The sequence below is a fragment of the Neodiprion pinetum genome, chromosome 5 (genome assembly GCF_021155775.2).
Source record: "Neodiprion pinetum isolate iyNeoPine1 chromosome 5, iyNeoPine1.2, whole genome shotgun sequence".
Lineage (NCBI taxonomy): Eukaryota > Metazoa > Arthropoda > Insecta > Hymenoptera > Diprionidae > Neodiprion > Neodiprion pinetum.
In genome coordinates, this window is record NC_060236.1 from 28,311,319 (window position 1) to 28,339,182 (window position 27,864).

The 27,864-nt window shown below is 40.7% G+C and overlaps 1 protein-coding gene across 4 annotated transcripts; it reads left to right on the plus strand.

Moving 5' to 3' along the window:
• The first annotated feature begins 143 nt into the window (after positions 1-143).
• On the plus strand, positions 144-27,817 carry LOC124220473 (uncharacterized). Of its 4 annotated transcripts, none has more exons than XM_046629414.2 (5): positions 144-263; positions 2,572-2,696; positions 21,434-21,829; positions 21,922-22,005; positions 22,123-27,817. In XM_046629414.2, the coding sequence occupies exons 3-5, from the start codon at positions 21,488-21,490 to the stop codon at positions 24,364-24,366; spliced, it is 2,670 nt and encodes an 889-aa protein (XP_046485370.1). In that variant the 5' UTR covers positions 144-263; positions 2,572-2,696; positions 21,434-21,487; the 3' UTR covers positions 24,367-27,817. The 4 variants fall into 4 exon arrangements, with proteins under 4 accessions (XP_046485370.1, XP_046485368.1, XP_046485369.1 ...); XM_046629412.2 differs by lacking the exons at positions 144-263; positions 2,572-2,696 and adding exons at positions 19,517-19,601; positions 19,759-20,019; XM_046629413.2 differs by lacking the exons at positions 144-263; positions 2,572-2,696 and adding exons at positions 19,525-19,591; positions 19,759-20,019.
• The last annotated feature ends 47 nt before the right edge of the window (positions 27,818-27,864 follow it).

The window sequence follows — 27,864 nt, forward strand, 5'->3', positions numbered from 1 at the left end:
TCGACGCAGTCTCTGCGGGATTATTTCGAGCGGTGTATCTTGGCATTCGTGATTACGTGCCAGAGGCTAGAGCCGTGCTTCGGAGTGCACGTGCAAGGCGCACGTGTGAGCCGACCAACCGACCGACCGACCGACCGACCGACCCTTCCCTCGTTTTACCATCCGTATCCCTCACAGCCAGCCAGGCTCTGCCAACTGTGACGTTTTGTGTCGGACGAACATCGCGGACTCGAAGAGTCACAGCCACGTATCGCAATTTTATTGTACGTACCTATCGTGGTTAAGAAAATGCGAAGGCGATGTATCTCGTTATGTTCTCAGGAATTCTTTTCGATTTTCACTACAACTCGCAATTCTTCATACCGCCGTACGTAACGGACTTTTTATACGGAAAGATTCGCGAAGAAGCGCGGCTTCAACTCTGTCGTATAGTGAAAATCCGGTGGACTTTAAGAAATTTAAGTGTTTTTCGCTTTTTTTTTTTTTTTGCTTTGTATATAGATCGAAACGATTCGTCAGGTTTTTTGTCGTTTGAATTTTGTAATAAATGTATTCACAGAAGTCTGATTTATTTGTTATTCGTTGCCGTTATTTATTCTAATTTCGACGCGCGGTGAAAAATATTCGAGTTCATTTTTATACAATGTTCGATTATACATTAGAAACGATAAATGTAACGAAACATGTTTTTCATTAATAGTTGATCATTATTGGTTGGAAAATATGATAAGATTGAGAGAAGAAAATCCGTAATTACATGTGAATTATAAAAATAAAAATGGTCGAGAAGGCGCACGCTCCGTTCTATGTTTACTCGTTAAGTTTCGGTCTGTAACTGATTTCTAATCTTATCTATACGCCCAAGGCGACAACGTCCGTGCAGTGTACAACGAGTATATTATAAAATACATACGAGGCATACATACATACCATATGTAATGTGTATAACTTTTATACACGCATAACGTGTAAGTTGTAAAACAGTCGTTTAGGTAACAACAGCGACAGGAGTATAAGAAAAATAAAAATATCCACGGAATTAATAATTCACATTGCAAATTTTGCAGAAAGTTGAGATACAGAAAAATCAAAATGCAGAAGGAAAAAATTATACCGGAAAGTCAAGAAATAAAATCGTCCGAATGAGTAAGAATATAAATACATGCATACGAAAGCAAGGCACGGATTCTTCAGAATTCTGCAGGCAATTCCATGTTTTAGTTAATTTCATATCACACCGTGCGCCTTTCTACGTTTCAAAAATTCTCTGAAACGACTTTTTTCACGTTACCGGTAAAACTCGACGTAATGAGTTTTCCAAACTCTCGACAATTTTTCTAACCCCCCTCCCCCGCACCGAGATCATCGGCGGGTGTACGAGTGAGTTTTAAAAAAAAAAAAAAATTAAAAAAAAAAAAAATCACGACGTATTAAGCGATCGAAACGTATTTACCTATACATCGGTATTTGTATGTGTATAATAGTTTAAAGATCGTTATGAGCGCATACGAGGCATGGAGAGTGTCTATCTTGTTATATTTACACAGCTGTTCAAACCGGCCAGAAAAATTGTTCGTCATCTGTTTTTAATATCCAGTCTTCTCTCTTAACACTATGTGCTGCCACCGCGGCACCGCGACCATCGTCTTGCGAGGTGTGACCGTGTTTGCCCACCGACGGGATAAATGTTAATTAACCGAACAACCGACCGTCCGAGATATGTCACCTAATTTATGCACAGCAAACAATAAAACAGCACCTATACGATTGCTCTAGTTTATATATATATATGTTATATATGTGTACACATATGCACGTGCACACACGGATTTCTGCAGCGATTCAGGTGCTGTATAATAGCCATGTGTGTGTGTGTGTCTATGCGTGCATGCGATGCGGGTAATAATAGCCGGTGCGAATAGCAGCTTACGAGATTCTCTCCGCCTGCAAATTCTGCACCCCCGTTATAGCTCGTGCACAGTGTTACAGCAGTTGATTAAAACGAATAATTATCCTCGTTCCCTGCAAGGCGGCAGTAATTCTTACTGCATGCGTAAGTGTACGTACATGCGGGGAATCCCATTCGTATGCCCGACCAACGTCTTATTTTGTTTCAAAAAATTTTCCCAATCGTCCAAACTCTGAAACGGTACACTGAATTTTTTTCACAATTTTTTATTCAACCGCTCAATTATTTATTAATACTGAGAGCGATTTCGATAAGAACTCTTTCAAATTCTCAACAACTATATTTTCCATTTCAAACATTTCAAGACCGGGCCCATGATGGGCCGACTTTTTTCTCCATTTCTTTTACAGCACTTACAATTTCTTTGAGAATTTTTCGGCAATTTTGAGACCGTTCAAGCAATGTTTTAGCTGAACAAAGAAAAAAAAAAAAAATTGAAAGTGCAGAAAAAAATGCCATAAAATCAATCCAAATCGACGTTTGCATTACTCGGTGCGATATTAAGAAATAGAACTAAAGGGAAAAAATATATTATAAACGATAACTTTACCTTGTAACACACGTGTGCAGTTTCCCTAATTGTTATATTTTTCCATTTTTAGTTTTTTATCACCATCGTTAAGAGAGACGGTCGGAGTGAAAGAGAGGTTGCGGTAAACAACAGTTGCGTGTCAAAAAGGCCGAAGTCGTCACATCGTCTGCGACTCAACCACGTCTATACGTATGGGTATGTAGAAGCGTTATAATACGCATATATAACCCAGTTTCACCACGCGCCAACAGTCTGGCATTGATTATTATACGGGCATGGTTCTCCTCTCTATGCATCAGACTGTTCTTTGGTGGCGGGTCAGAGGTGGCGGGGAGCAGAAGTTGGAGGTGGAGGTCGTGAAATAACGAGATATTTTTCAAACCTCGGCGACGCTGCATTATCTGGGCTTTATTTACAACTAAATATACCGTTCCTTTTCTTCGTTGAGGATCGTTAAAAAATTCAAACGACTTCAGAGCGTGCCGAAATTATAAGTACAATCACTTCACTTCACATTGTTTCCGATATAACATGTTTGTTGGTAATTGTTATGGAAATCAGGAAAATGGTCTACACAGGCAATTCTTTGATATATCTTTTGCATAAATTTCGTAATCGGAAGAATTTTTGTAACGGAAAAACCGAAATTTTTTCCGCGATTCAATGGTTTTATTCTTTTTACAAATGTCGGGGAACAGGAAACCGGTTTTTACTTCTAATAATTAATTGAAATCTGGTAGTTGTCCTGTAACCATAAATTGTACGTACAGTCTACAACTTTGAGATAAATACCTCATAATGTCAGAATAAATTTTTCAGGCGAAAGTAACGTAAGAAATATCCATTTGTTCAAATCGGCGTGTGTCCCCCGATTGTGAGCTAAGAATAAACGTCCGAATACCTGCATTGGCAGAGAAGAGTCGCCGAGCTCGTTTCATTGTCAGTTTGTGCATACGACGTTATATATATATATATACATATATATATACAAGGTATTTGTAGCGAAGGGAATAAGAATTTCGCGAGAGAATTCCGGCTGCGGCAGATCGTTTCCCATTTGGTCCTTGTATAGGTCTATACCTATATATACGAGCACATAACTTCGTTTCGTGTAGTCACTCACGCGTGTTGTACGAATTTCGTTATGTATGTGTATAATATGTGTATACAGGTATGCCTATGCAAGTTGTAAAAATCTGTAAATTGTGAGTTACAAACCGTGGTGTTATTTCGTGTCGAAAATTTGTTGAATCAGTACCTTCGATTTACCGAAATGCTTGTGAAAACGAAAACAGACATAATACTAGTGTAACAATAAACTGGTGGAAGACACGTATCCTGGTCTCCATTGCATACGGAAATAACAGAATTATAGGTGAAAGTACATATAATTTTTGCATATAACTTTGTTTATTTCATTACAAACAACGAATAAGCGAAACTGTACGTAGTTTTATCAATTATAATTAAAAAACGAAACTTACTTTCAACTTTGACACGACGTATATTACCGCACACGTACTATATACTGCATCGATACGTATGTATTTCGCTGTCGCAATTTAAGAATCTCCCCTCTTCGATTCACCGGCAAGTTGTTCATGACGAAAAAAAAAAAAAATAAATAAAAAAAGAAATAAAAATTCCACGACAAAATTGCAGTCAACGTGTATAAACGACCACGTAAAATAGATATAATCCACCTACGTCAGTTATACGTATGATAATTACGTGCGTCGCGACGTCGTCACTTCCGATCGGAGTTATAAAAAAAAAAAGTCAGTGAAATATCGGGTTGTGTGCAGGCCGTTGACGCTGCCGAGAAAACCAGACAAGTCGAAATACCGGTGGTTTGTACGTATAGCGTCGTACCGCCGTAGGTACGTACAAAACATACATACGTAACTTGTACGTATGGTACACGTCGGACGGGCGAGGAACCGCTTTGGTTGGCCCGTGGGAACGCGTTGGCGGTTCGCCGGGTTGCCGGGCAGCTGCACTGATTGCCGTGAGGACGTGACGTCGTCGTGCCGCGACCTGCGGAGCCACCGGTGGAGGCCTCAGGAGGCAAAGAGGCAAGAGGCAAGATCGCCGAGGCGAGTCCGTCCGTCCGTCTCTTAGCCGCCGCCGCCGCCGCCGCCGCCGTTTCTTCGCCTCCTTCGCCCGCCTCGCCGGCAGCACACAGGCGGGTATGTATAGCTGCTCCGCCGAGGAGTGGAACGACAGAGGGCGAGGAGGAGGGGGAGGGAGGGAGAGGCGCATTCCAGGGAGGCGCCGGCCAGTCTGAGGCACACCTGCGCACCGAGTTGAATCACGACGGCGCCGCGGCACCTAGCCGCCGCTACACGGCTAGAGTTCTCTGGCTTAGCCACCGCCGCCACCGCTCTGCTTCGCTACGCTGCCTGCCTGCCTCTCTTTCTCTCTTTCTCTCTCTCTCTCTCTCGCTCTCTTCCTCTCTCTCGCGCCTCTTGCCCCCCCCCCACCCCCCACTTGCCGGCAACCGTGCTGCGCCAACCCGAGCTGTGAGAGAAGAACCGAGACCTCTCCGCAGGATCTTTACATACAATCAGAGGCGTGCAGGTGTCCATCCCCGTCCGTTCTCGTCCTCCTCCACCTCCACCTCCACCGCCGCCGACGACGACGATGACGACGACGCATACAACCTCTTGTATTCCATCCTCGCATACGTACGTAGCTCGGTATTTGTATGTGTGTGTGGGTGGGTGGGTCTGTGCGTGAGTTTTCCTTCACAGATACTATATACAACTCCCTCTACCGTATATCTTCTTACGTTAGCGCAAGGTAGGACCTGGCAAAAGATCGTTTTACCTTGAATTAACGCGTAACGTAACTCATTCGCGGGATCGTTGGAGTTGGGATGAAATGTGTATTTAGCTGAAATTACCAACGGTTGGTAAGGATTTTTAGGAAGGCTTTCCGGTTGTGAAATTTTGATTTTTTTACACGTTACCGGTGAAGGACAAAAATTGTTTTATTTGATACAGTTTGATTTTTGTTTCGATGCTTCTGCTACCTGCTGTTTATACCGTACACCGAACACTTTCGCCGGTTTTTTTACCGATGTAAAAAAAAAAAAAAACAAGGACAAACTTTATAAGTTGTAAGTGAAAAATTCATTCATTCAAATATAAATCGCCGAAAAATTTTTTTTTTCTTGTTGACCTGTGTTATACGTACCAAATATTCGGGTTTTTTGTCTTTGTTTTTACCAGTGTTAGAAATTATGGAAATTGTGTAATACACAGTTGCCACTCTTGTATATAATATGTAAACAGTGCTGTGAGAATTAGGACGCCTAAAATCTGTGTCATTTTTGTCATGGATTTTTTATTCCGTATGGAAAAAATTTTGGAAAATCAGGCCAAAAATTTCTACGACTACTAATTTCTACAGAAACTGAAACATTTCGTATCATTTTGTACAAAATTGTAAATATGCATAGTTCTTCATAAAGAATTGTTAATTTGTTTTACAAATTATAGTGTTTTTGAGATTTCTTAGTGAGAAAATACAGATTTTCGTCAAAGTGTACAAGTTTTTATGAGAAACTATGATTGAAATCTCGAGGTCAAACTTTCATATCGTTTCAACTGTTGTGCAGATTTAGCGAAATAGTTGGATCCGAGTATAAAGTATGCAGGGGGTTTAAAATTACCTAAACGTAATTTGTAAGAATTACAAATTACATTTAGTTGTTCATCAATTCATTTCTATGGATACACAAGAAGTATGTACAAATTAAATCTTCCGGCATCCCGGAAACATTGAAGGGGTGGGGTTGAAGTTCTGAATATGAAAAATTCCGGCAGCACCTAACTCCGAATTATTTAGTGTCGAAACTTGAAATAAAAAAATCAAACTTTTACGAAACAACAAAAATTCGAATGGTCGGAAACTCAACGACACAAAGTTCCGAATTGCAATATTTCGAAAATTCAAGTTACGATAGAGCAAAATTTCGAGAAAGAAAGTTTGGACGGAGTAAAATTCCGAAAGTTAAAATATACTCGCACAGCGCAGTTTACTCAACGAATGGGTATAAAAAATCAGCAAAATCGAAAATCAGAATGACCAGAATTCCGAACGTAAAAATATCAAAAATCCAAAACAAAGAAAGATCAACGTGGTAAAATTTTACCAAACCAGAAATTCATACAACTGAAAATATTCCACCATTCAGAGTTTCAAGGTTTAAGACTTTAAAATTTTCACTTTTTCGCACTTTCGAAACTTTGACCTGTCGGAGTTATACCGTTTCGGAATTTTCCCTTTCGGACCATTCGAAACTGTGATGTTTCGTCAAGGTTTGACTTCTATCCTCTATGTTTAACGACAAAAAAATTTGAAACCCGGCACTTTCGAAACTTTTCGAATTCGGAATCCCTCCCGCCTCACATTGGCGCCAAAACGATCGTTTCGTACGTCCATGGAACACAAAATTTTACATCCGCTTGCAGGTAAACATAAACGATAATCGATACGATTCTGTAAAACGTGCGAATACAATATCTCTTAAAATTTCAAACGTATCGAAAAATGCAGAATCAAATCAAACCAAGGTGCGTAAAGCGAAGTTCGGCACCCTTCAACTTCGACGAAGAATCCATAGTACGGCCTGAACACGCGTAGTCGTAATCCAGTTGTTCGGGTTCGGTGGTTGTTCGACGCCGTCGTGATCGTTGGTACCATTCTACTCGCAAACAACAACCCGCAGCCTTTCCTTCCTCCGAGACGACGGTACGGCTCCAGAGGCACCGGAGGGCCACTAGCATCGTGGGAGCCTCTTTCTGGAAGAGACTGCGCCGTGTCATTTCTTACCACCCATACGTATCCAGGTGTATGGGTACCCTACCCATACATGCCTGGTGCTGTACTCGTATCCTCGTCCTCTCTCTCGACACACCGATGCTGCATGCACCGCAGACACCGCGACGGTATGACCAACTTTTACCGTCCCATAAATCGGACCGCCCACGCAACGATTTTATCACGTCAGATCGTCCGAAAGCTTTTTCGTACCTACCTATAGTATACTTGTATGTATAATATAATATAATCGTGCTTCGCGTTGTACCGAGGTGCACGCGCAATGCGTGGAGGTTTATTTGTACGGAAAAAGATTTAATCCTGTTTTCCAAATAACTGTAAGATCGTATGTGCGAAAATTCGGTCATTTTTATCGATAGGAGTATACACAGGGTCAGAATTTATCGTTAAAATCGAGATTAAATACATATACATATTCTACTTTACACGCATACTATAATCAGGCAGTAACAAGCATATTAATTGACAAAAACAGTATTATTTTTTGCTTCATAACGACATATCCGTTCAAATCACGATCAGCCTTTCTTTCCTGCAGCTGGTCATTATACATGTAGGTACATACATAGTTACACACGGTGTCTACGCCTATAAGTTTCTGCAACATATTAGGTAAGCTTCTCGGTTCGTTCGGCTCGTGCACAGGTTAAGCTATGCGTAAATCGTGTATACACGGTGTGCACGTGTGTTGGTATGCGGGGGGCAGGGGGACGTCTGTCGGCGTCTCGGCGCCCCGCTAAATCCCGAACTGCCATTAACCGGCCGGGGGGCCTCCGAGGGTCGTTGCTGCAGGTGTAAGAAGCGCTGCCGACGATCCGTACCCACCTATAATAACCCACGGTGAGAGGTGAGGGAAAAATTCTTCGTACCAGAAAAATTCAAGGGATCGATCTTCCGGCTAGGGATTCCGAAAAACGCACCACCTGCGGCGAATTTGCGTCTTGATATTGTTATTATTATTATTTTTGTCAATGTTGTTATCATTATACCTAAACGGCGTATTGTACGTCGTGCGAAAAGCAATAATCTGTATCACCACGCATTATTATAATCAATATTTGTTTATATAACGCGAGCATGTTCTACACGTCTTTCTACGCGCGTTTACCGTTCGCAAAGTACACTCGTTTCTGTGACGATAGAGTGAGTCTGCGAATGCGCATGCGCGGAGTATAGAAAAGACTACTTTTAACTCCTGGGAGTTAATGCGCATGCGCCGTCGCGAATAAATCTAACATTACGCGACTCTAACCACAATTTCGTACTTCGTGAAAAAACGCGCAACGTACTCTTGTTATGTAAAGAATCGTGAGCGACAAGGAGGCAACGGTCTTTTCATCTCGCGTATTTATGCGCTATATTCGGCTTCGGATCACATACGACTCGTATTGCAAACTTACGTCCGTCCCGAAAAGGCACTGAGTTTGCCTTCTCGTTACACAATATATACGTCGAATTTTATCTTTGCGATAGTAAAAGAAATAATCTGACATTATTGTTCGTTTTATAGCGAATATTTTCACTTTTGAGAGAAATTATTTTATACCGTGTTGAACGAGGTGTAGGTATATATCATGTATTATACACCTCGGTTTGTGTTTATATCGCCATTGTATAATTAGTCGTGTTGTTATTATTATTAGGCGGACAGCAGGTGTTTAGGTAGGTCGAGTTTATCCGCTCGAGTGCTTTGCCATTTACAATTAACGAAAGGGGCTTAAAAGTTGAAACACCTGCGCGAGAATCTGTGCCACACAGGTGTCAGCTGATCGTGTATATAACGCAAGCACATACATGAATAAAGGTATGTATACTTGCGGGCATGTGTACGGGTGTCTACAGTACGATGACATCCGCTGATCCAGCTGACAAGTGATTTTGAAAACCTTAACTATACGCGTCTACATTATACACATGTTTGCACGAAAGTGTTGAGTTATCAAAAAATTACAAGGGACCTTTTTTGTAGAGCGTTTAATTCTGAGCTACAAAATTTAGAATGAAACTTTGATTATTTTCGCGTGTTAATCAAATGGAAAATAAAAAATGGCGTTCAGGAATCACCAAGTGTCAACATTAACGGATCAAATTTTTACAGGCGTCTTGCTTCCTTTTCCTACAATTGTTAAGCGTGTGACTTTGAAAAAAAAAAAAAACAACAGTCGATTTTTTTGGACCGGTCTGGTATACACGTTAGCCGACGGTACATTTGAGTCCATTATTTTGGCGAAATGCGCACCCGCTTTTATCTTTAACGTGTAACTGTAGGTGCGCGAGTACTCATTATCTTTTAGGTTTATACGAGGTATTCCCCTGCAGGTGGTGGTCCACTCGTAGATATCGCGGTACAAGCGATATATCTACAATAATTCGTCTGATTTCGATCTTAATTGTATTTAAGCACAGCCCACTTGAGAATGATCGTTGGATGTACGAAGATACCGTGTATTTGACACCTGCGTATAATGAAAATTATGTTATATTGTGTATATACGACATATCGCAGATTAATTCAGGCACGTTTTTATATTACAGACAATAAAACTCCAAGTATTTGCACAGGGACAGTTTTAATTCGTCGGGAAATGGTTTAGGTTATATCTAAACGGACGTGAAACTTAACTGTATGACTATAAACACATAAGCGCATTAAACGAGTCGCGTCGACTCTTTGCAATTTCTCACTAACGATACGCGTTTGAATAATCTTTAAAATTCATCGCCCCAAAAGTCAAAACTACTTCGCATTTAATTAATTAATGAAAGAAGGAACAAAAAATATGGGAAAAAGAACGAATGACAAGTAGGCACTCTTTATACGTATTTTTAACGACTTCCCGCCAGATTTAATCTCTCGCAGTACCGGACTGTTTCAAATTCTTAAGATATGCATAGGCACGAAACTCGAGTAACGAATTCATTTTCACATACTGCCGCGACGATAAAAAAATTAAATTATTGTTTTCTCAACCAAATCTACATACCCTGCGGTCTCGGTCACCGATTAATTTAATCAACTTATCGAAACCTGACATCGACGATATCTGCATTCGCATAGTTTCGCATTACTTGTGCATACATAACGTATGTGTATTATACAGGACAGTACGTAACGCAACTGATTCTATTGCATGGAAAAAACGAATAGAAACATTGCCTATAAATACCGCGACGAAATGTAAGGAAGGAAGGGAAAAAAAGAAAGGTAAAATTGGTAAACCCGCGTCCGTTTTAATTATACCTACCGATTCAGCGTGTGACGAGGACGCGATCAAAGAAGAAAACGGACTGCCTACATGGGCATGCCGCATATCGGTTACTGGGCAACACACGCGACATTCGAGTTGGCGATCGCGTTGGTCGCCGAGAGCTGTCTGTCTGATTACGGCTACTCGTATTGACCAGTGTTGTAACTCTGGTAGGAGATGAATTCTTTTCCCATACAGTCCAAAGCGGCGGCGGCTTCGTCTTGTAGGTAGCCAGAAGAAACCGGCGTACCGTGGACTTCGGGCTCTGACTCATTTCGAACTAGTGGCGCTTAAACGAAATTGATTTACCTAATGTATACAGGCGCGTTATAATCGATGCCCGAGGTGCCCCACCAGCTCGCTCGCAGCTGTGCAGATCCGTTAAAAAGGCACGCGGGGTCAGATTTTTAATTCACATACGTCTTGAAAATATCATTCATCTTTCTCACCGCACAGTAGTATTACTTCGCGATGCAGATGCGCGTAGTTTAGTTTCGGTCGGTACGCATGCGTCGGAGTGGTTATTATACTATTGGCGTATATGAATTTACTCTGTCAACGAATCTACGTAGAATATTTAAAATTAGATATAGCTGTATTTTTTCGGTGGAAGCCTGCGGTTCTGGTCATGTTGTTATGATGTCGTATATCTTATCCTGCGGTGACGCATATTGTGGTACGTAGATTTTTATGTGAAAGACAAAAATTTTCTACTCCCGTCTTTATGGATCAAATTTTAGTCAGTTGACCTTAACATTGCAGGAGACTGATGATAAATATATATATAGTTACAAGATACCGATGTATGTGGAATTAGATTTTGAGAGATGCAATTTCAACTTTGCAGTCTGGCAATTTATAGCGAAGGTCGAACGAATTCCCCGAAACTTATAGGAATAGCTGTGCAACAATCATGGGCACAGAATTTTCGATAATATGTAATTACAACGTGACTGTAATTGCCTACCGTACCACGGGTTTCTTCTTAAAAATATCTCGTAGTTGAAAAATCCGAAATGTTCACAGAACAAAGAAAAATAAGGCAATGCATAAGAATAGAAAATAGCGTCTCTAAAATTTGTTTTTCATATAACTGACAGTATCTAAATTCAAAAATGACAATCAGTGCGTCGATAAATCCGCGCGCATTCTAAGGCACAAAATAAATGTACGCAAAACAACGCAGAGAGACGGGAGTCAAGTCACGTGTGCAGTACATAATGAAAAAGCGTGGTTATTGCATCGGATGGCATCGTATTTCGCGTCGCGGGTCTCGCAGTTTCCTTACATCCATGTAATAAGGCAGCGAGCCAATACGCACACGGTTACACGCAGATACGCGGTTAAAGTCGTAACGCGCATACGTAGGCCTAAGTACGACCCACACGTAGCAGCGCAGGGCACGTTACGCGTGTATACGTATACGTCACAGGCGTGCGAGGTGTTAAAGATTATGCGCAAGTACGCATAGGTACGTGCGTACTACCTGTTGCCGAGCGGCGCGGGGGGCGGTCAGACCCAGTCCAAGGCACTTGCGGGGGCCGAGGGCAAGGGGAGGGGGGACTGGCGACAGACTGGCGGGCGCACACCTGCGCTCGACGCCTCTCGCTCCGCGCCGCGTCCCGTCGCGCCTTGCGTTGCGCTGCGTTTTCGTTGCGTTGCGTTGCGTCGCTCCGCGCTGCGCCGACTCGGGGCCCGGGAGCGCACCTACACAGAGCGACCTTTTATACCCTCCGTGACCTCTTCTCCCCCGCGGCGCGCCCTCCGCGTCGCCCATACGGCGACAACAACAACTACCACGAATGCAACAACAATGACTATCATCGTGACGCGGTGATGATTATGGTAATAGAGTGTGCAGCAGCAGCGACAGCAGCAGCAGCAGCAGCAGCAATGGCGGTGACGGACGTCACATTTCGTAGATTGTTACTACGTTTCGTTGTTGTTACTGTTAACGGGAAGAACTCGGGACGAAAAATATGCGGCAATATTGTACAGCAACATTCGCTAATGCCCCTAACCTTACGGCTAACTTGTTTTCGGTCCGAAACAGCATTCGAGTTTCGTTCTATACGAACTTTGTGACAATCATTGACTATTTATTATTTAAGATATGCGTCTACGGATCATTTTTATAAAATTTTTACGTAATCGAACTCGGTACTGTGCAGTGGAATCCATAAAAGTATTAATCTTCCGGCTAACTTGTCTTTGGTACGAAACAAAATGCGACTATCGATTCTATGCGAATTATATCCCAAGTGCATCCCAGTTTCTAACGTCAGCTGCATAGCCAGTCATTGCCACATAATTCGTATAGAATCGAACTCGCTTTTTGTTTCGGACCGAAAACAAGTTAGCCGGATAGTTAACGCATTTGTGCATTTTAGTGTACTATTATAATGTACTTATATATACCGTGAGTTTTTCTGACAGCGAAAGGATCCGTGCGCCTGATTCGGACAACCGGAGTAACAACTCATGTTCATGTTGGACATCGTATGCCGTCACGGTCATCCCAAAGGTCAAATATTATTTGTTTCGACTACCTTGGATATGCGGTACTTGTTTTGACATCATTTCGGATGGCCGTGGCGGGATTCGATGCTGAACCTGAACATCATCCGTAACTCGGGTTGCCTGGATCAGGCACCACGGATCGTTTCGCTGTTAAAAAAGCTCACGGTATAGTTTGGTCTGAAAGAGAAATGAGTAATGAAAAAGGCGAAGGCTAGGCTCGCCGAACGACTTTAAGGGCCCATTTGTTACCCCTTATCTTCTCTCGCGTCTCTCGTTTATAGGTATACGTTCGGCATCCACTCCGCGGTTGACAACGCGTTTCAAATCCTCTACATTCGACGGAGAATGTATGGTTAACTACACACAACCCTAACCCAACCTAACTCGTTCCGATGCGGTGATATCGGATTTCGATGTTCCCGCAGACTACGTGTAGTATTGCGGTCCCTTTTAATTAGGATTCCTGGCTTGTTACCGATCTTGGACGAGTTGAAGCAGAAGAAGAAGTTGGAAGAGGAAAAAAAACAACGATTTCAATTCTCCGTCGAATATACATTCCAATCAATTCGAAACATCATCTGCCCATCCACGTGTTCTCAATTTCGAATCATCAATATCATATTACAACTATGCTAATTGTAGTATGATGAATTGAATTCGCCGATTCCAATTTTCTTTCAAGAAAAAGAAGAATCTTCGAAAATAATTCTAAACCCCGAGGCAGCTGTTCCTAAGTACAGTATTTATTTCTGATTAACAATAAGATAAGCGCGTTCTTGCTGTCAGGACTGTTTCCCGCCTATAAATCGACAATACATTTATCTATCGATGTTGTGCAGCCGACAATCAGGCGTAACCCTAGCTACACGTAGTCGCATCATCTATATCTACGAAACTATTTTAATAGATAGGTATTGCGTTATGTACAAACATAGCGACATTTCGCCGGACGGGTGATAACGCCGTCACCTTGGCCTACCTAACTTCGTTACGGCCTTTGGGCCAGTCCGCCAGTCGTAGAGCGCGGAATATACCGGGCAATCACGACGATAGGTACATACGTACACATACGTGCGCGATATAACTCACGGACGCAGCGGGCATGTGTACGTATATTTATAATACAAATCACACCCACGCCGTACCGTGTACTGGAGGATATAATAAATCTTGTCTAGTTTAGCATTCCCTCGTGCCGTCCGGGCTAACTCGACTCTTCTTCTTCATCTTCTACTTCTTCTTCTTACTCTTTTTATTATTTTCCTCCTTCTCGTCTCTGTATAACATCTTACGCATGGGTATATAGCTGCGTATAAGCTGTGTGAGAGATTACGCATAGGACTTATGACCTGTGTGTATACGTATACGTACATACGTGTACGAATATATTACATGCCTTATGTGTGCCCATATAAGTACGTATATACCTACATGCGTTGTATGCATACTGCATATACTCATACCTATATCCATACGTATTGGTTGGTCGAGAGGGTTTTATACTAATGCTCATATATATTTGACTTGTCAAGAGAGGAGCGGCCCGACACTCCACGTGCTTTTACATTCGTGAAGGCTTCGTCGGGTCGCCTTCAAATGGACCAAGAGCTCTCAGAAAATATCCATGATACGCTCAAACGAAATTCGTGTTACGATATACTAGAGATATTTTTCGGGAATAAAATCCTCGGAATGCGAAACGAATTAGGTTCTAATTTGATACGGTTCGCGTTTTAATATATCGTCGAAGAAAATCTTCCGCTATGCCGAAGGCGAACCTTGTAACTTACTATACCTGTTACGTAATTATTGACCGTGTGGAGATCGATCGATCGATCGATCGCGCAGGTGTCCGCGAGATCGGCATGTTTCAACGATTAGAATCGCTGTGTAATAAACGCGCGATAAGTAAGCGAATCTTGAACGTTCGTGCACATCTTGTATGTATCGGTATAAATAGTATGTAAATTTTGTATAAATATATGTATCCTCATTATCCTGCCCAAGTGCCTTGGTGCCATTATACATTTTGCCGTTTGCTAGCTGTCGTCCTCTACTTTCAAAAAGTATAATCTTACGATTAATCGCAGTCCAATGTTATTTATGCCACTCGAATACATTATAGTTATTTCCGATGTACATAATTCCTGATTTTTAATTCAAAATTAGTAAACGGTTCGGCTCGAATCGAAAAATAAAAGCGGAAAAAATTATCGTCAATAAAAAGCAGAAACTATCCGTTTGAAAAGAAATTATTTTTATAGAAAATGGATACCCACAACGAGCAGCTGGCCAAAATTGGTTTACCACGATCGTTACTTAACAGGCGAACTTTTTCTACCAAGTTGGCTGTATTTTTAATCGAGGAAGTATAGAGTGATATAATTTTTCCATCACAATTATATTCGCGTTTATAGTTTTATACCGAGATTTCCTAACACCCGAGGAGATATGCAAGCCTATAATGTGTAATATTTAATAGTTCGTGCAGCATTCGCAAATTAGCGCTTAACGATGCGAGCGTAGATTACGTATGCAAACCGGCTGTACTGCACGATACGCGTGTATGTGTGCTAACCAACTTCCGGTCACACAGTTGATTCGGTTCCCGAGGAGTTTATTCGAGGTATATACGTGCGAGACTCAGAAGTGACGACTCGTTATACTGTAAAGCGCTGATTTGCGAGAATGAAATTCGAGCATTGCGGTCGTGACAATTACCTGACAAAAACGAGGAGTTATAGTTTTTTGTGGAACTCGCCTCTCAACGCCAGCAGATATGCAACCGAAGCTGCATTTCGCAAAGTTACACGGTCAAAATGTAGTTTCGTTTGCCTATAATCTGTTGAATTTCGAAAAACAAACTCCGATACATTAACAACAATGCCGAACATCCAACGCGACTTCCACGCTCATACGGTAGCGTTTGACAATTTATATATTTTCTTCGAGTTAGCGCATCGTAGAAAATTTTTACTCGCACGATCTTCGAGGTATTCAAGATTGCGTAAAACGTGGTTTTTCACCTATTCGAAAAATGCTTACCAAGGATAAACGACCAGCCTCCTCGACTGGGTCACAGTCAAACGTCGAATAATATCTATCAAATACCTGAAATACATTAAATTTATTCAATTTAACCGAACTCGATGTGCTTGTCTATCGGAAAAATTGAATTATTAAAAATTTTGATGGCTAATTTTTCAGAATTGGATTTCTTACGAGTTAATTAAATGGCGCATACATATTCCAGATGCGGTACCGCTTAAAAGAATCGCACGCGATTTTCTTGCACGAGGTTCAATGTTACGTTAAAAACTACGATATCACCAAGTGGGAGATTGAAAAAATTTCGTTTTTTTTTTACGCAGTCTAACGGATATATTATCAGTTTTTCACAGCAGCCATTTTTTTACCGTGACAATTCAAATTGCATTCAGCAAACATCGCGTTGCGTGGTTAGCTTGCAGAAAAATGAAGCGTGGATAAGCAATCGCGTAAAAACTACAGTGAACCGTATCTTCCTCGTTTTTTTTTACTCGATAAATTTATTTATTTATTTTTTGTCGGATTACTCGTCATTGATTATACCGTTCACTTCTCGCCGATACAGTTCTTATCTGACCCTGTTGTGGCCGGTGCGTGAGTACCCAAGATACGATTGACACCTGTTTCTAATTGTTCAGGAACCCGAGTGCAATACACCCGATATTATTGTGTAGTTCAGCTGGTACATTTGGTTTGGTTGAATCGGTCCGATAATCTTATCTGCGGTGTATATATTTTTTTTCTTACTTTTCTTAATCCTTACTTTTTTGCGAACGCCACAATCTCGTGGACCTTCAATTTTCTATGAAACTCGTTATATTTTCATCTCTAACAATCGAGTTACATCTGAAATTTTAATTTCGAACGAGGCTGAAACATATCGAATTTTTAAGTCACCCGTGCGCCCCTGATAGAGGAAAAAGAGAAAAATTTTAACCGCATCACTTCCACGTATATATTTGTGTTTCCTGTGAGATAATTAGTTCGGCTGTACCAGGGTGCTCCGAATAAGTTTGATACGATCATGGCATGCGTTCGAACGTTCTCATCAATCACGATTTACGTTCTGATTTCAGCTCTCATAATCAGCTGTTGAAGCATAAATGCATCCACGTGTAATAAGACCCATGATGTTTTCTTCATCGCGAAGCGGTGAAACTCTTACAAATAATCACAACAACGATTATACAATATTTTTTTCCCGTATTCGATAACTGTGATATTTTGATATGTTCGTCATACACTCGGATCACTCACTACCCACAACTGATGGGTTCAACTGATCAAAATACCCATGAAAAGGTACACGTACAGATAGGTATTCCTTTCATATTTTCTTCTCCGGCGTTTATAACGCGGCATATGCGGTATGCCACACCAGCATCAGCTATTTATTTTCTACATACCGGATGTGGTTGTTTGAAGAAATCCGTCTCTCTATTCACACCAAGGTGACCGGCATGTGCATACTTGTACTGTACATACCTACATACTCACACACACATACACACACACACACAGACACACGCGCGCTTGGTCACACGCGCCTATATACCAACCGAGATAGTATCAAATTATAAATGTGACGGTGCATGTACCTATTTACAACGTTTGCGGTTACTCGCGAGGCTCTGATTCTGAACAACCGTGCGGAATTCTGGATCTACTAATCTCACTCAAGCCTCGTTCCTTCGTTTCTTCTTTTATTTCCTTTACAACGGTAGCAACGAGGTCGATTATGTTACTGCAGTGATATACGTATACCAGGTTATACCATTGACTCCGGTATAACACGGATGTGCTCATTGTTATGTTCCGTTCCCCCCCGCCCGCCACGTCATATCTCCTCCATCAGGTTTAACCGTCTGCATTAGCTTTTATTACTATCATTATACCCTCTGGTTTTACTTTGCCTGGATAGGATCATAAAATTGTTGTTATACAGCGACCATTACTGGGAAAGTTATGTGTTTTGTATATCTAGTACGTATTGTATTGTTCGTTCAGCTCGTATTTACCGTTTCACAAACGATTATTATGGTGAGATGTTGAAATTATATGGTTATCCTGAAAATCTACGGATGATTTTTTTTTTTTCGTTACGAAGGTAAAGAAAGTATATGCGTATACATGTACGGTCTTTGTGGCCTCGGTTTCGGTGCTTTAATACAGCTTCATTTAAAAACTAAAAATAATTCCGCGCGTGCAGGTGGCTATGCGAAACGCTCTGGCAGTTGTAGTTCAAGGCTGAAGCCTGCGATTGTTCCTTATTTAAAAAAAAAGTTACTCGTACTTGACCCTAATATAATTCTGTTGAAAATATACAGGGTGTTGTCGAATTAATAGAAGTTGCGATTTGCTAATGAACTGCTTGTTAGGTTGACTGTGAAAAATATGTAAGTTATTGCCCATGCCCCCCCACCCCCTTCACCGCGAAAAAAATGTATTTTAATTCGTCTTTAAAGTTTATAGACAAATAATAGAGGTACGTAACTTTCGTTATAATTTTTTTTCATCCACTTTGTTAATTTTCGAAAATTGCAAAGTTGAAGATATTTGATTCTTGAATTCAGGCACGATTATGTCATGATATTATATTCCGAATCGGGATTACTATATTTCGATAAAATTAGAAGAGAACATTTTTACATCGATAAAATCTGGAAACGATTCTTGAGAATACAAAGCAAAAAAAAAAAGTGGAACATTCTCATTGATAGCAGAACTTTGTTATGCGGAATGCACTTATCGACATGTTTACTGAGAATAAAGTTGTAACAAGTGGGATACGTGTATTGTTACGAATAACTGGTCACTTGGTGCCATCTATAGCCATTCTAGATTAGTGCGCTTTCTGCAGTGTCCGCATGAGATAGGCCTCAAATAAAACCACCTGTTGATGAATGAACGATCAAGCAGACTAAGTAAAGCCGGAAAGTGAAAACGCCTTTTCGGTTTACTGGAAAAATTATAAAAAACTTGAGAAATTTCATATGATATCTATAAATTAGATACGGTATTGACGTAGTCGTAAAATCTCTTGATGTGATATCAATAAAGCATAATGGTGTTTTTTTCATTCGTATATTTCAATCTATAAATTCTTTACAACCGAATGCGAAGAAAATACTCAAACAACAGTGTTACAGTATTGTTTTTATTTACATTCAGGATGGCTTATGGAAAGAATGTAAATAATTTTTCAGTCGGTCAAGCTGGGTGGTCTGTTACCGATCGAACGCTCTGCCACGAAGCGTCGAATGTCTAACCGTACGACTAACTATCGGCTCCAAGTTAGTATAACAAAAAAATCACAGAGCGAGCTGTGAACTGTGGACTTTTCGGGTACGACGGCAGGTCTAGAAAAGGTGTTCGTGATCCGTGCAGACGACAGATCGTGGACGACACTTGACGTCTGGCGAGAAGGTAGTGTGAGGTAGCGATTCAGTGATACATCTTTCGCGGAAGTATAAATTCCGTGTATTTATTTAAAACCTTTGCAATAAAAACGGGCAATCGACGATCATAATTTTTCGGTGTGAAGTATTGTTTTTCCACTGAATACAATAATAACAAAGATAAAATTTTATCAGATGGAAAACAGAATTGTCCCGAAGAATTAAGAGCGAAGGGTTGTACCAGATATCGTTCAGGTATACAGATATACAGTACGTACATAAGTTAAAGGAAATTCTTGTTTCTTCGAAACGAGACTACTGACTGTGACGCATTCCTACATATCGAAGGGTTATGAGGACGCGTAATTTCCAAATCGTCGAGGACTCGTTCTACCGTTTAAGTTACCCGTTTTATTTGACAGCTGACACAACACGATGGCCGATGAAAAGTGCAAGGTATGTACGTTCAGATCTCTAAAAAAAAACCTTTAAAAACTACAAAGACATTTCTCTCACGACCGTATTCCCTAACAATAAAAACCCAATTCAGAGATTCCGACGCCCCCTTATCTGCCAACGAGATCACTTCCTCCACGTACATCATACCCGACGACGCTCTTTACCGACAACCGACGCTGCAGCGGGATGACGTGACGCCTTTTTATCATGAGCCTGAAGTTAGTAACGTTATCGCAATGCTTAACGTTTCGAATAATCGTTATTTCGCGATTGCGGAAATGTCTGAAATTCAATAAATCATAATAAGGCAAATTGTAGTCATATTTTGAAAACTTAACTACTTAAAAGTCACTGCAAACTTGTAAAATACTGACGTCCCTTCCCGCAAATGTTTCATTGCGTTACTAACGTTACTAACTTCAGCCTCATTTTATGTCCCTCATATACACTGTGTCTACAATCTATAACGACATTTGTATCTGTTTTTTTTTCATCTTCTCCAACGTTTTAATGTTGATTGTAGTCCGTGGATGGAACACGCGCCTTGATTACCCCAGCGGCAAACATATTGCATACATGTACTTCCCCTCGATGCGGGAAATCGTAGTACGGAATATGGGAAATTCAAAACACGCACGAAATCCTCGGGTTTTCCGCCACGTAGATAGTCGTTGAAAGATGTTCAGCTTCAAATTTGTACATTAGAGGATGATTATAACTTCTCCAGAACCGACAGAACTCCTTGAACTATTCGTTTAATAGCCTTTCATTTTTCTTCGTCGATTGGAAGACTTTTTATACAGATAAACTTACTTTTTGTAAAGATAAATTTACTTTTTATAAAGACTCCTGTGTAGAGTGAAAATTTTTGATCACGGAATAAAAGTTGCAGATAAGACGAAGACGTCCGAAGCTGTTACATTCTTCCATTACAGTACGATACGATTTATCCTTGCAGTTATTTTTATCCCAGACTATGGCTATTCATGTGACAATTCAGTCTTTAGAATCGAGATTAAAATTTGTATATAAAAATCTTCTTTTAATTCCAATACAGTTTGAAACTTCTTTCAGTTTTTATTGACGATTGAAAGTCCGAGAGTATAAAATTTATTTCTACTCTGAACCGGCTATCATCAAGGTCGTTGGAATACTCTAAATTGGCTATAATCCACGAGATTGTCTTAAAGAGTTATATCCTTCGAAATTAAACTATTCACTCATGTGAAAAGATCATTAAACAAATAACGACCTTGTCTGCATCAGTGATTCGAATTCGTGATTACACGAAGTCTTCAAGTAACATTGTCGTGTGATGTTATGCAGTCACTCAAAAAGAATTCTTATGTAACTTAAGCTGGATGTTTATTATTTGTGTGTATTGTGATTTTTTGTTTTTGTTTTGTTTCAGGAATGCGGATGCATTTGCGCCCAGTGCCGCGGCAACGTCGAAAATCATGCCGACATGCACTTGCACGTTGAAATAGAACATCTACGGCAGAGGCTGCTCGAAAGAGATAGCCACATAGTCACTATGGAGACTCAATTTCTTAACGAGGCTGATAGGTTTCCTAACGGCGAATTGGCTTCAATGAGAGAGGAAATGCTCACGTGGCAAGATAAATATGCAAGGCTATACGAGGCCCACAAAAGAGTACAGAAGGTGAATCAAAATTTGGAGGATAAGCTGCTTAGGATAGTGGATAAATGCGAAACGGAGAAAAGCGCCTTCACCAAGGACATTGCAACCCTTTCCCACCGATTGGCTGATGCCAATTATACGATACACCGATTAACACAGGACAATGTTAGAATACAGTATAAAAATCGATTACGATTTCGCGTGAGATTTGGTCTTTCGACGTCCGCTTTCTCTAATAACGTAATTGTTCATTTCAGGAGAAGTACAGAAACGACGTGAACCTTGCCATCCAATTGCTGCAGTGTAAGCCTTCGAATTTCGTCAGCCAGAGATACGATTCGGTACAACGTCTGCTAATGCTACCTCAATTTGTTCAATGCGTAGATTCCAATATTTGAAACAACTTTAGTGGTTGGCAGAAGCGACGACGATAATAGTACATATAATTTCGATTTCAGCTCCCCTCTGAAGTCCAGGCGAAAGTGAGAACGTACGTTTCTCAAAAGAGGGTATTAAATGAGGCCGTAGCTCCGCCGGATGTCAAGAGTATAACGGTGCCAATATCGACCTTTCCGCCAACGGCGATGGTCTACAACGTTACGAAGACCAACAACGTCGAGAAGGACAGCGATGACGAGAGCGACGACTCTAAGCCACCGGTCGACATAGTGTCGGCTGCGATAATGGCTAAGGTATTGGAGGAACGGGAGCGCGAGAGAGTGTTCGCGAAACATTGTGACACTTGCACGTGTCACAGGAGTATACTGACGAACGACGTGGAAACCCAGACATTGAACATCCATCGAAACGAGTCGGACAATTTCGCGAGTCAAAATTTCATCCCGGAAAATATGTCCCATTACAACAACGGCGCGGAGTTGAAAGGCCAAAATGAAATCTCGAACCAAAGCGAAGATAGCAGGTCTAATTTAAGTGTAAATAATACCGCGAAGCGTGCCGCTCTGCAGTTGCAGTACGTGAATGAGAGGGGCAGCCTCAATCATATCTCGATGAGGAAAGATGCCGCTCAGTCGGTCAAGTCGGGTGACAACGGTCCGCAATCGAAGAAGAAAAACGAGGCTCAGAAGGACAGTGGCACGAAGAAGATAGCCTCTCAGTACAGTCCGATGAAACGGGCGACATTCAACCAGAACCCGGCGGAAAGATCGTCGAGGCAATCAGCGAATTACAGAGTTTCGAAGAAAACTGAGTCTCACGGTACTTACAGACTGTCATCTAAGTCCGGCAGCGAGTGGACAAAGTACGAGCAGCTGCCCAGCGAGATCGATCTCATCGACCTAAAGCAGAACTCTCTACCGCAGCGGCAGATAGACGTGATAAACGACAGAATATGGAAGAACGATGGCAGGTTGAGATCGAATGGGGGGCTCAAGTCCAGCTCCGCAAATTCCAGTGTTGACGCCGGTCCGGATCCGGGGAGGAGCGAAGCCAGCGATCACACGATAGACGTGATAAACGACAGGACATGGAAGAGTAACGTGAACGGAGGAGCGAGGACTGACGGCGGAATCGCGAAGCCGCGAATGACGCTGATCGAGGTGAAACCCTTGACGATGGATTCGACGTCCCTTCACATGCAGCACCACCAGCAACAGACGGACACCAGACTCCAGCAGTCGGAAGACACGGCAAGCCCGAGTTTCAGCAGCGACAGTTTAGTCATATCTAGTTCCGATCCGCCGAGCACCTCGAGCGAGCTTGGCAGCAACAGGATAATGCTGAGCAAGTTGTCGGTGAACAGTATGAATAACAATAATATAAACAACAGTAACAGTTTGATGTCCAATTGGCAGGACAGAACTACGGGTCCTCGTGGTTGTTCGATGAGGATAACACCCGGTTCGAAAAACATCCTACTGGACAACGCGGGACACTATCAGACGATACTTTACACCAGCGGGACCAACGGGGGAAACGGAATCGGGAGACCGAACACAGCGCTTGTTCACAGCACCGCGAAATCGTCGAGGTCTGGCGGCTCGACGTCGACCAGCAGCGACGAAAATTCGCCGGTATTGCCGAGCGATAATTCGCAACTCCAGAGGGTCGCAGAGTGGATAAAAGCCTCGGGTCCGATCGAGCGAGAGGTTGGCGTTAAGCCGGCGGATTCGGACCGGAAGTCGAACGACGAGATGTCCGTCAAGACGCTTAACACGGCCTTGACAAAGATAAAGGACGGAAAATCAGAGCTGATGGACATTGGAAGCGACAATAATACGCCAAATGGAACACACAGACGTTTCATGGACCTGGGCGGGAAGAAAACTGAAGCTGGTGATGGGCAGAATTGCAACGCCAGTCGCGGACGAACGAGAGACTCTCATCACTCGAGGTCCAGCCATCCTCACAGTCTTCAGATAGTGAAGGACGGTCACGCGGATCTGATTAGCTTCGAATCTCCAACCGACGACGGTGATGATTATCATCAATTCTCGTCGAGTAGCGAGTGTCTTGCGGTTGGTGACGGTGTTGCCATAACTTCCCTACCGAAAACCACGGATGTCAAAGTTACCAGAGAAATGGAAGAGACTTACCTCAAACTTGCCGCTAGCCTTGATCCGACTAATTTGGGACTTTCGGACTCTCAGCGCGCCGATATTACTATTGAAAAATATAGGAAAGAGTACAAACGCACTCACGGACAAAAATTACCGGAAAAAAACTCCGGGTCGACTTCATAATATTACGCTTTTATCTACTTTTTAGCGATCAATGCGAATAATTCTTATCATTCTACGATTCAACGGGAAATAGAGTTTCAATTATTATTTTAAACTGCTGACCCGCAAAAGTCCGTGCCATTACTTCACTTTATACTGGTGGTCGAGTTGGAAAAAAATTGATTGTTTATACGGCGTACAGTAGTCTAGTCAAAGAAGCGTTGAAGTGACTAACCGACGGAATGACCGTGTAGATAGTGCAAGTGAAAAAAATCGATACGAATTCGATTAGACCACTTCTGCTTAAGTTGGGATAGCTTTCAAATAAAGGGAAAAACCGCCAATCTTGACCACTACATCTCTCATAAGGTATTGTGATGTCTGTTTTTTTTTTTAAATTTCATATTCATTAACTGTTGTTTCTATAAAATTCAACTTGATCAATTTCCGGCATACCTACGAACCTCGACTGCATATTTTTTTCTGACGTATTTTTGGCTAAAGACTGTAAACGTGCAAAACATTGATTGTTTGGCCGAATGGAATTCTTGCCGTGACTGAAGTAGTTAGAAAAATGGGAAGTAAAAAAAAGGAAATATAATAAAATTAAGCTATCAGTTGCAGCTGTATATACACACCATCCGTCGTTAAGTGAATCATAACGGGAAATAGCGAGATACGAGTTTAGTAAGACGTTATAAAGATAGTAGCTAACAGCATAGAAATCTATGCTCTCAGTACCAATGGCCATTTCTTAAGCGCGATTTCAGTTGGCTCACTTTCAAAACGCCTCGAAAATCTGATTTTTGTTGATATGGAAGTTGTAGGTTACTATAAAAGAGATTCTCAACTGCTCCTTTTCTTTCTGTAATAAATCATCGCATAATCATTTTTACATACACCGTATTCACTGTTCAGCAATCTGTATATGGTAATTGTACAAATCATTTAATTAGTTTTATGCTACTCCAGTGTTCATTTAAAAAAGTATATTTTCATCAACTTTTAGTTTATTTCTAGTTTTAATTTTTTTTTTTTTATTCAAGTAGTCATTCACGTAGCCCTGGCTGGGAAATGTCGTACTGAGACCAGTTATAAGTCGGAAATATGTTACGTGGGATGCATTTAAAAATGTACGAAAGCCATCCTGGGATCCGAAAACAGTACACATTTATTTTACGTATCTTGCAAGTCCTATTTATAAGCGAAAAAATGTTGGCCAAAAGTCACCGGAAAAGTTCATCAGCTGCAATAAAGACTTGCGTTATATAGTTTTCATTATTTTTTGGGTATCCTTACGTTTACCGATCACTTCCAGGATTTAAATGTTTATTGTTTTCAAACTGGGATGTTTGAAAACTCGAGTTCAATTTCTTTTTCTTGGACTAGTTAGACTTGAAACTTTTTCAAAGCAGCTTTGACAAACGTGATAATTGATAATTGTACTATTTGATGCTTGTTAAATATGCCTGTTCATCAGCACGTCGAACGATACTCGCGTCGTTTGATAATAAATTGATTATTCGCATGATATTGCGAAACACCCATAAGTATGGCGCAAAACGTGAAGTTTAAATGTACATATGATAATTATGAAACTACGTAAAGACAATACTGAATACTGAACTAATTGAGATATGCCCCTATTACTATTATTATTAATATTATTAAACGAAGAAAATAAATGTCTGTATATCAATCCTGATCAGCGTATGAAACATAAGTAACTATTATATCTATACCGTACATCAGAATTATTTAGCAGCTGAAATGCAAAGAAGAAGTAACAAATGGGTAAGGAAAAAATGGTACAGAAAGAGAAAGAATAAATGTGAGAAACGTAATATCATTCCTAAGCAATCCCGTGAAATGTTTATGTCGTATACATGTGTCATTATGGTGCTACTGTATTAATAATTGATATACGATTTGATTTTTACTGATCTCCAGTACTCTAATTACTAATATACGTGCATGTATATGAATCTATGACAATTATATCGAGACTGGTCGATAATACCGATTGCTGCGACGAAATATAACAGGCGATGAGAGAGTAAGATTTATTGTTATTCGTTAAGATTTATGCCACGACGCATTAACAGCAGCATTACAAAATCAGTTAGGTTTCTCTGACTGTGAAATTTGGGTTCGGAATGCGGCGAGTGCGGGTGCCGAAGTATATCTCAATTTGCCGTTATAAAATTAGTACCTAATAAATAATGTAATCGATAAATCAATACTAGCCAGTATTAGTCTACGAATTACTACGCGAGAGCGCAACCAAAACTTGTATGCATTGCATATTATATATATATATATATATATATATATATATTATATTATTCTGTATAAAAAAGTTGATTATACCAAATTATCACAGGTTTATGATATGCCTATATATAATTTTCCACACGCTGCAGGCTTATACGGTTCATATAAATAATATAGAATTCATGCAATTGTTTATTCAATGATTAAAAAGTCATCGTCGATTGGCTTCAATTATTTTTTACGTAACTGCTGACTTTTGGTTAGCGCGAATCTTTGAGAAAATCAACCATTGCGAAAAGTTGAACATGGTCCGACGGCGTCTATGAAACACGATAGAAACAATTTTGCAAATTCTTTGGTCCGGTGAAATTGATTGATAATTTGAAAATACATTTCGTCATACATAAAGACAAAGTTTCGATAAAAATCTTCGTCACAAGTTATCGGTACGATAGTTATTTTTTACTCTGGTACACATTGACTGGGTGTAACAGGTACTCGAAATTAGCGAATTGCGTTTTGAAAATTGTTAGATTTGTCTGTAATACTGTAAATGTAGCGAGGATAAGAAGGAGAAGGAGAAAAAATGAAACTGAATTTTCAGCGGTATATATTTTATTACTCCGTACTGCATGCGCTTATAACTGATTCGCCTATTGCTATCCTACATACGTATATGGATCACTGCAGGCTAACGAGGTTATAATAACTAGACAAATAATTGAGTGAATAAATTATACACACAGTATCGGAAGTGAAAAAGTATGTATATCTTGTGGCATGGGAATGTACACCGTGGTTGATAAGTTACATTATTATATCTACGCGTATAAAATCGGGTTGGACCAAAAATGTGTGTAATGTATACTGTTATAACCGTATTACGCTATACCATAAAAGGTTTCTTGTATACGTTTAATGTGTACGTGATATTTACACGAATTCATATGATTACACATCGAATTATTATTTTCACAACCGTTATCCGATATATATGTATATATATATATATATATATATATGTATATGTATATATATATATCCTCCCCCCCCCCCCCCTGTATTCCTATAATGTATAACTTGTACTATACATTGCCTATCTTTCCCTAATATCCAACGTGACTTTGATTGTGCAAACTGTAAATAATTACAATGATATGCTAGAAATAAAATATATTTAAACGGGATTAATTATAGCCTAGTTTGTACCGGTTCTTTTCATTGTTCTGCAGTGAAGATTTGCTA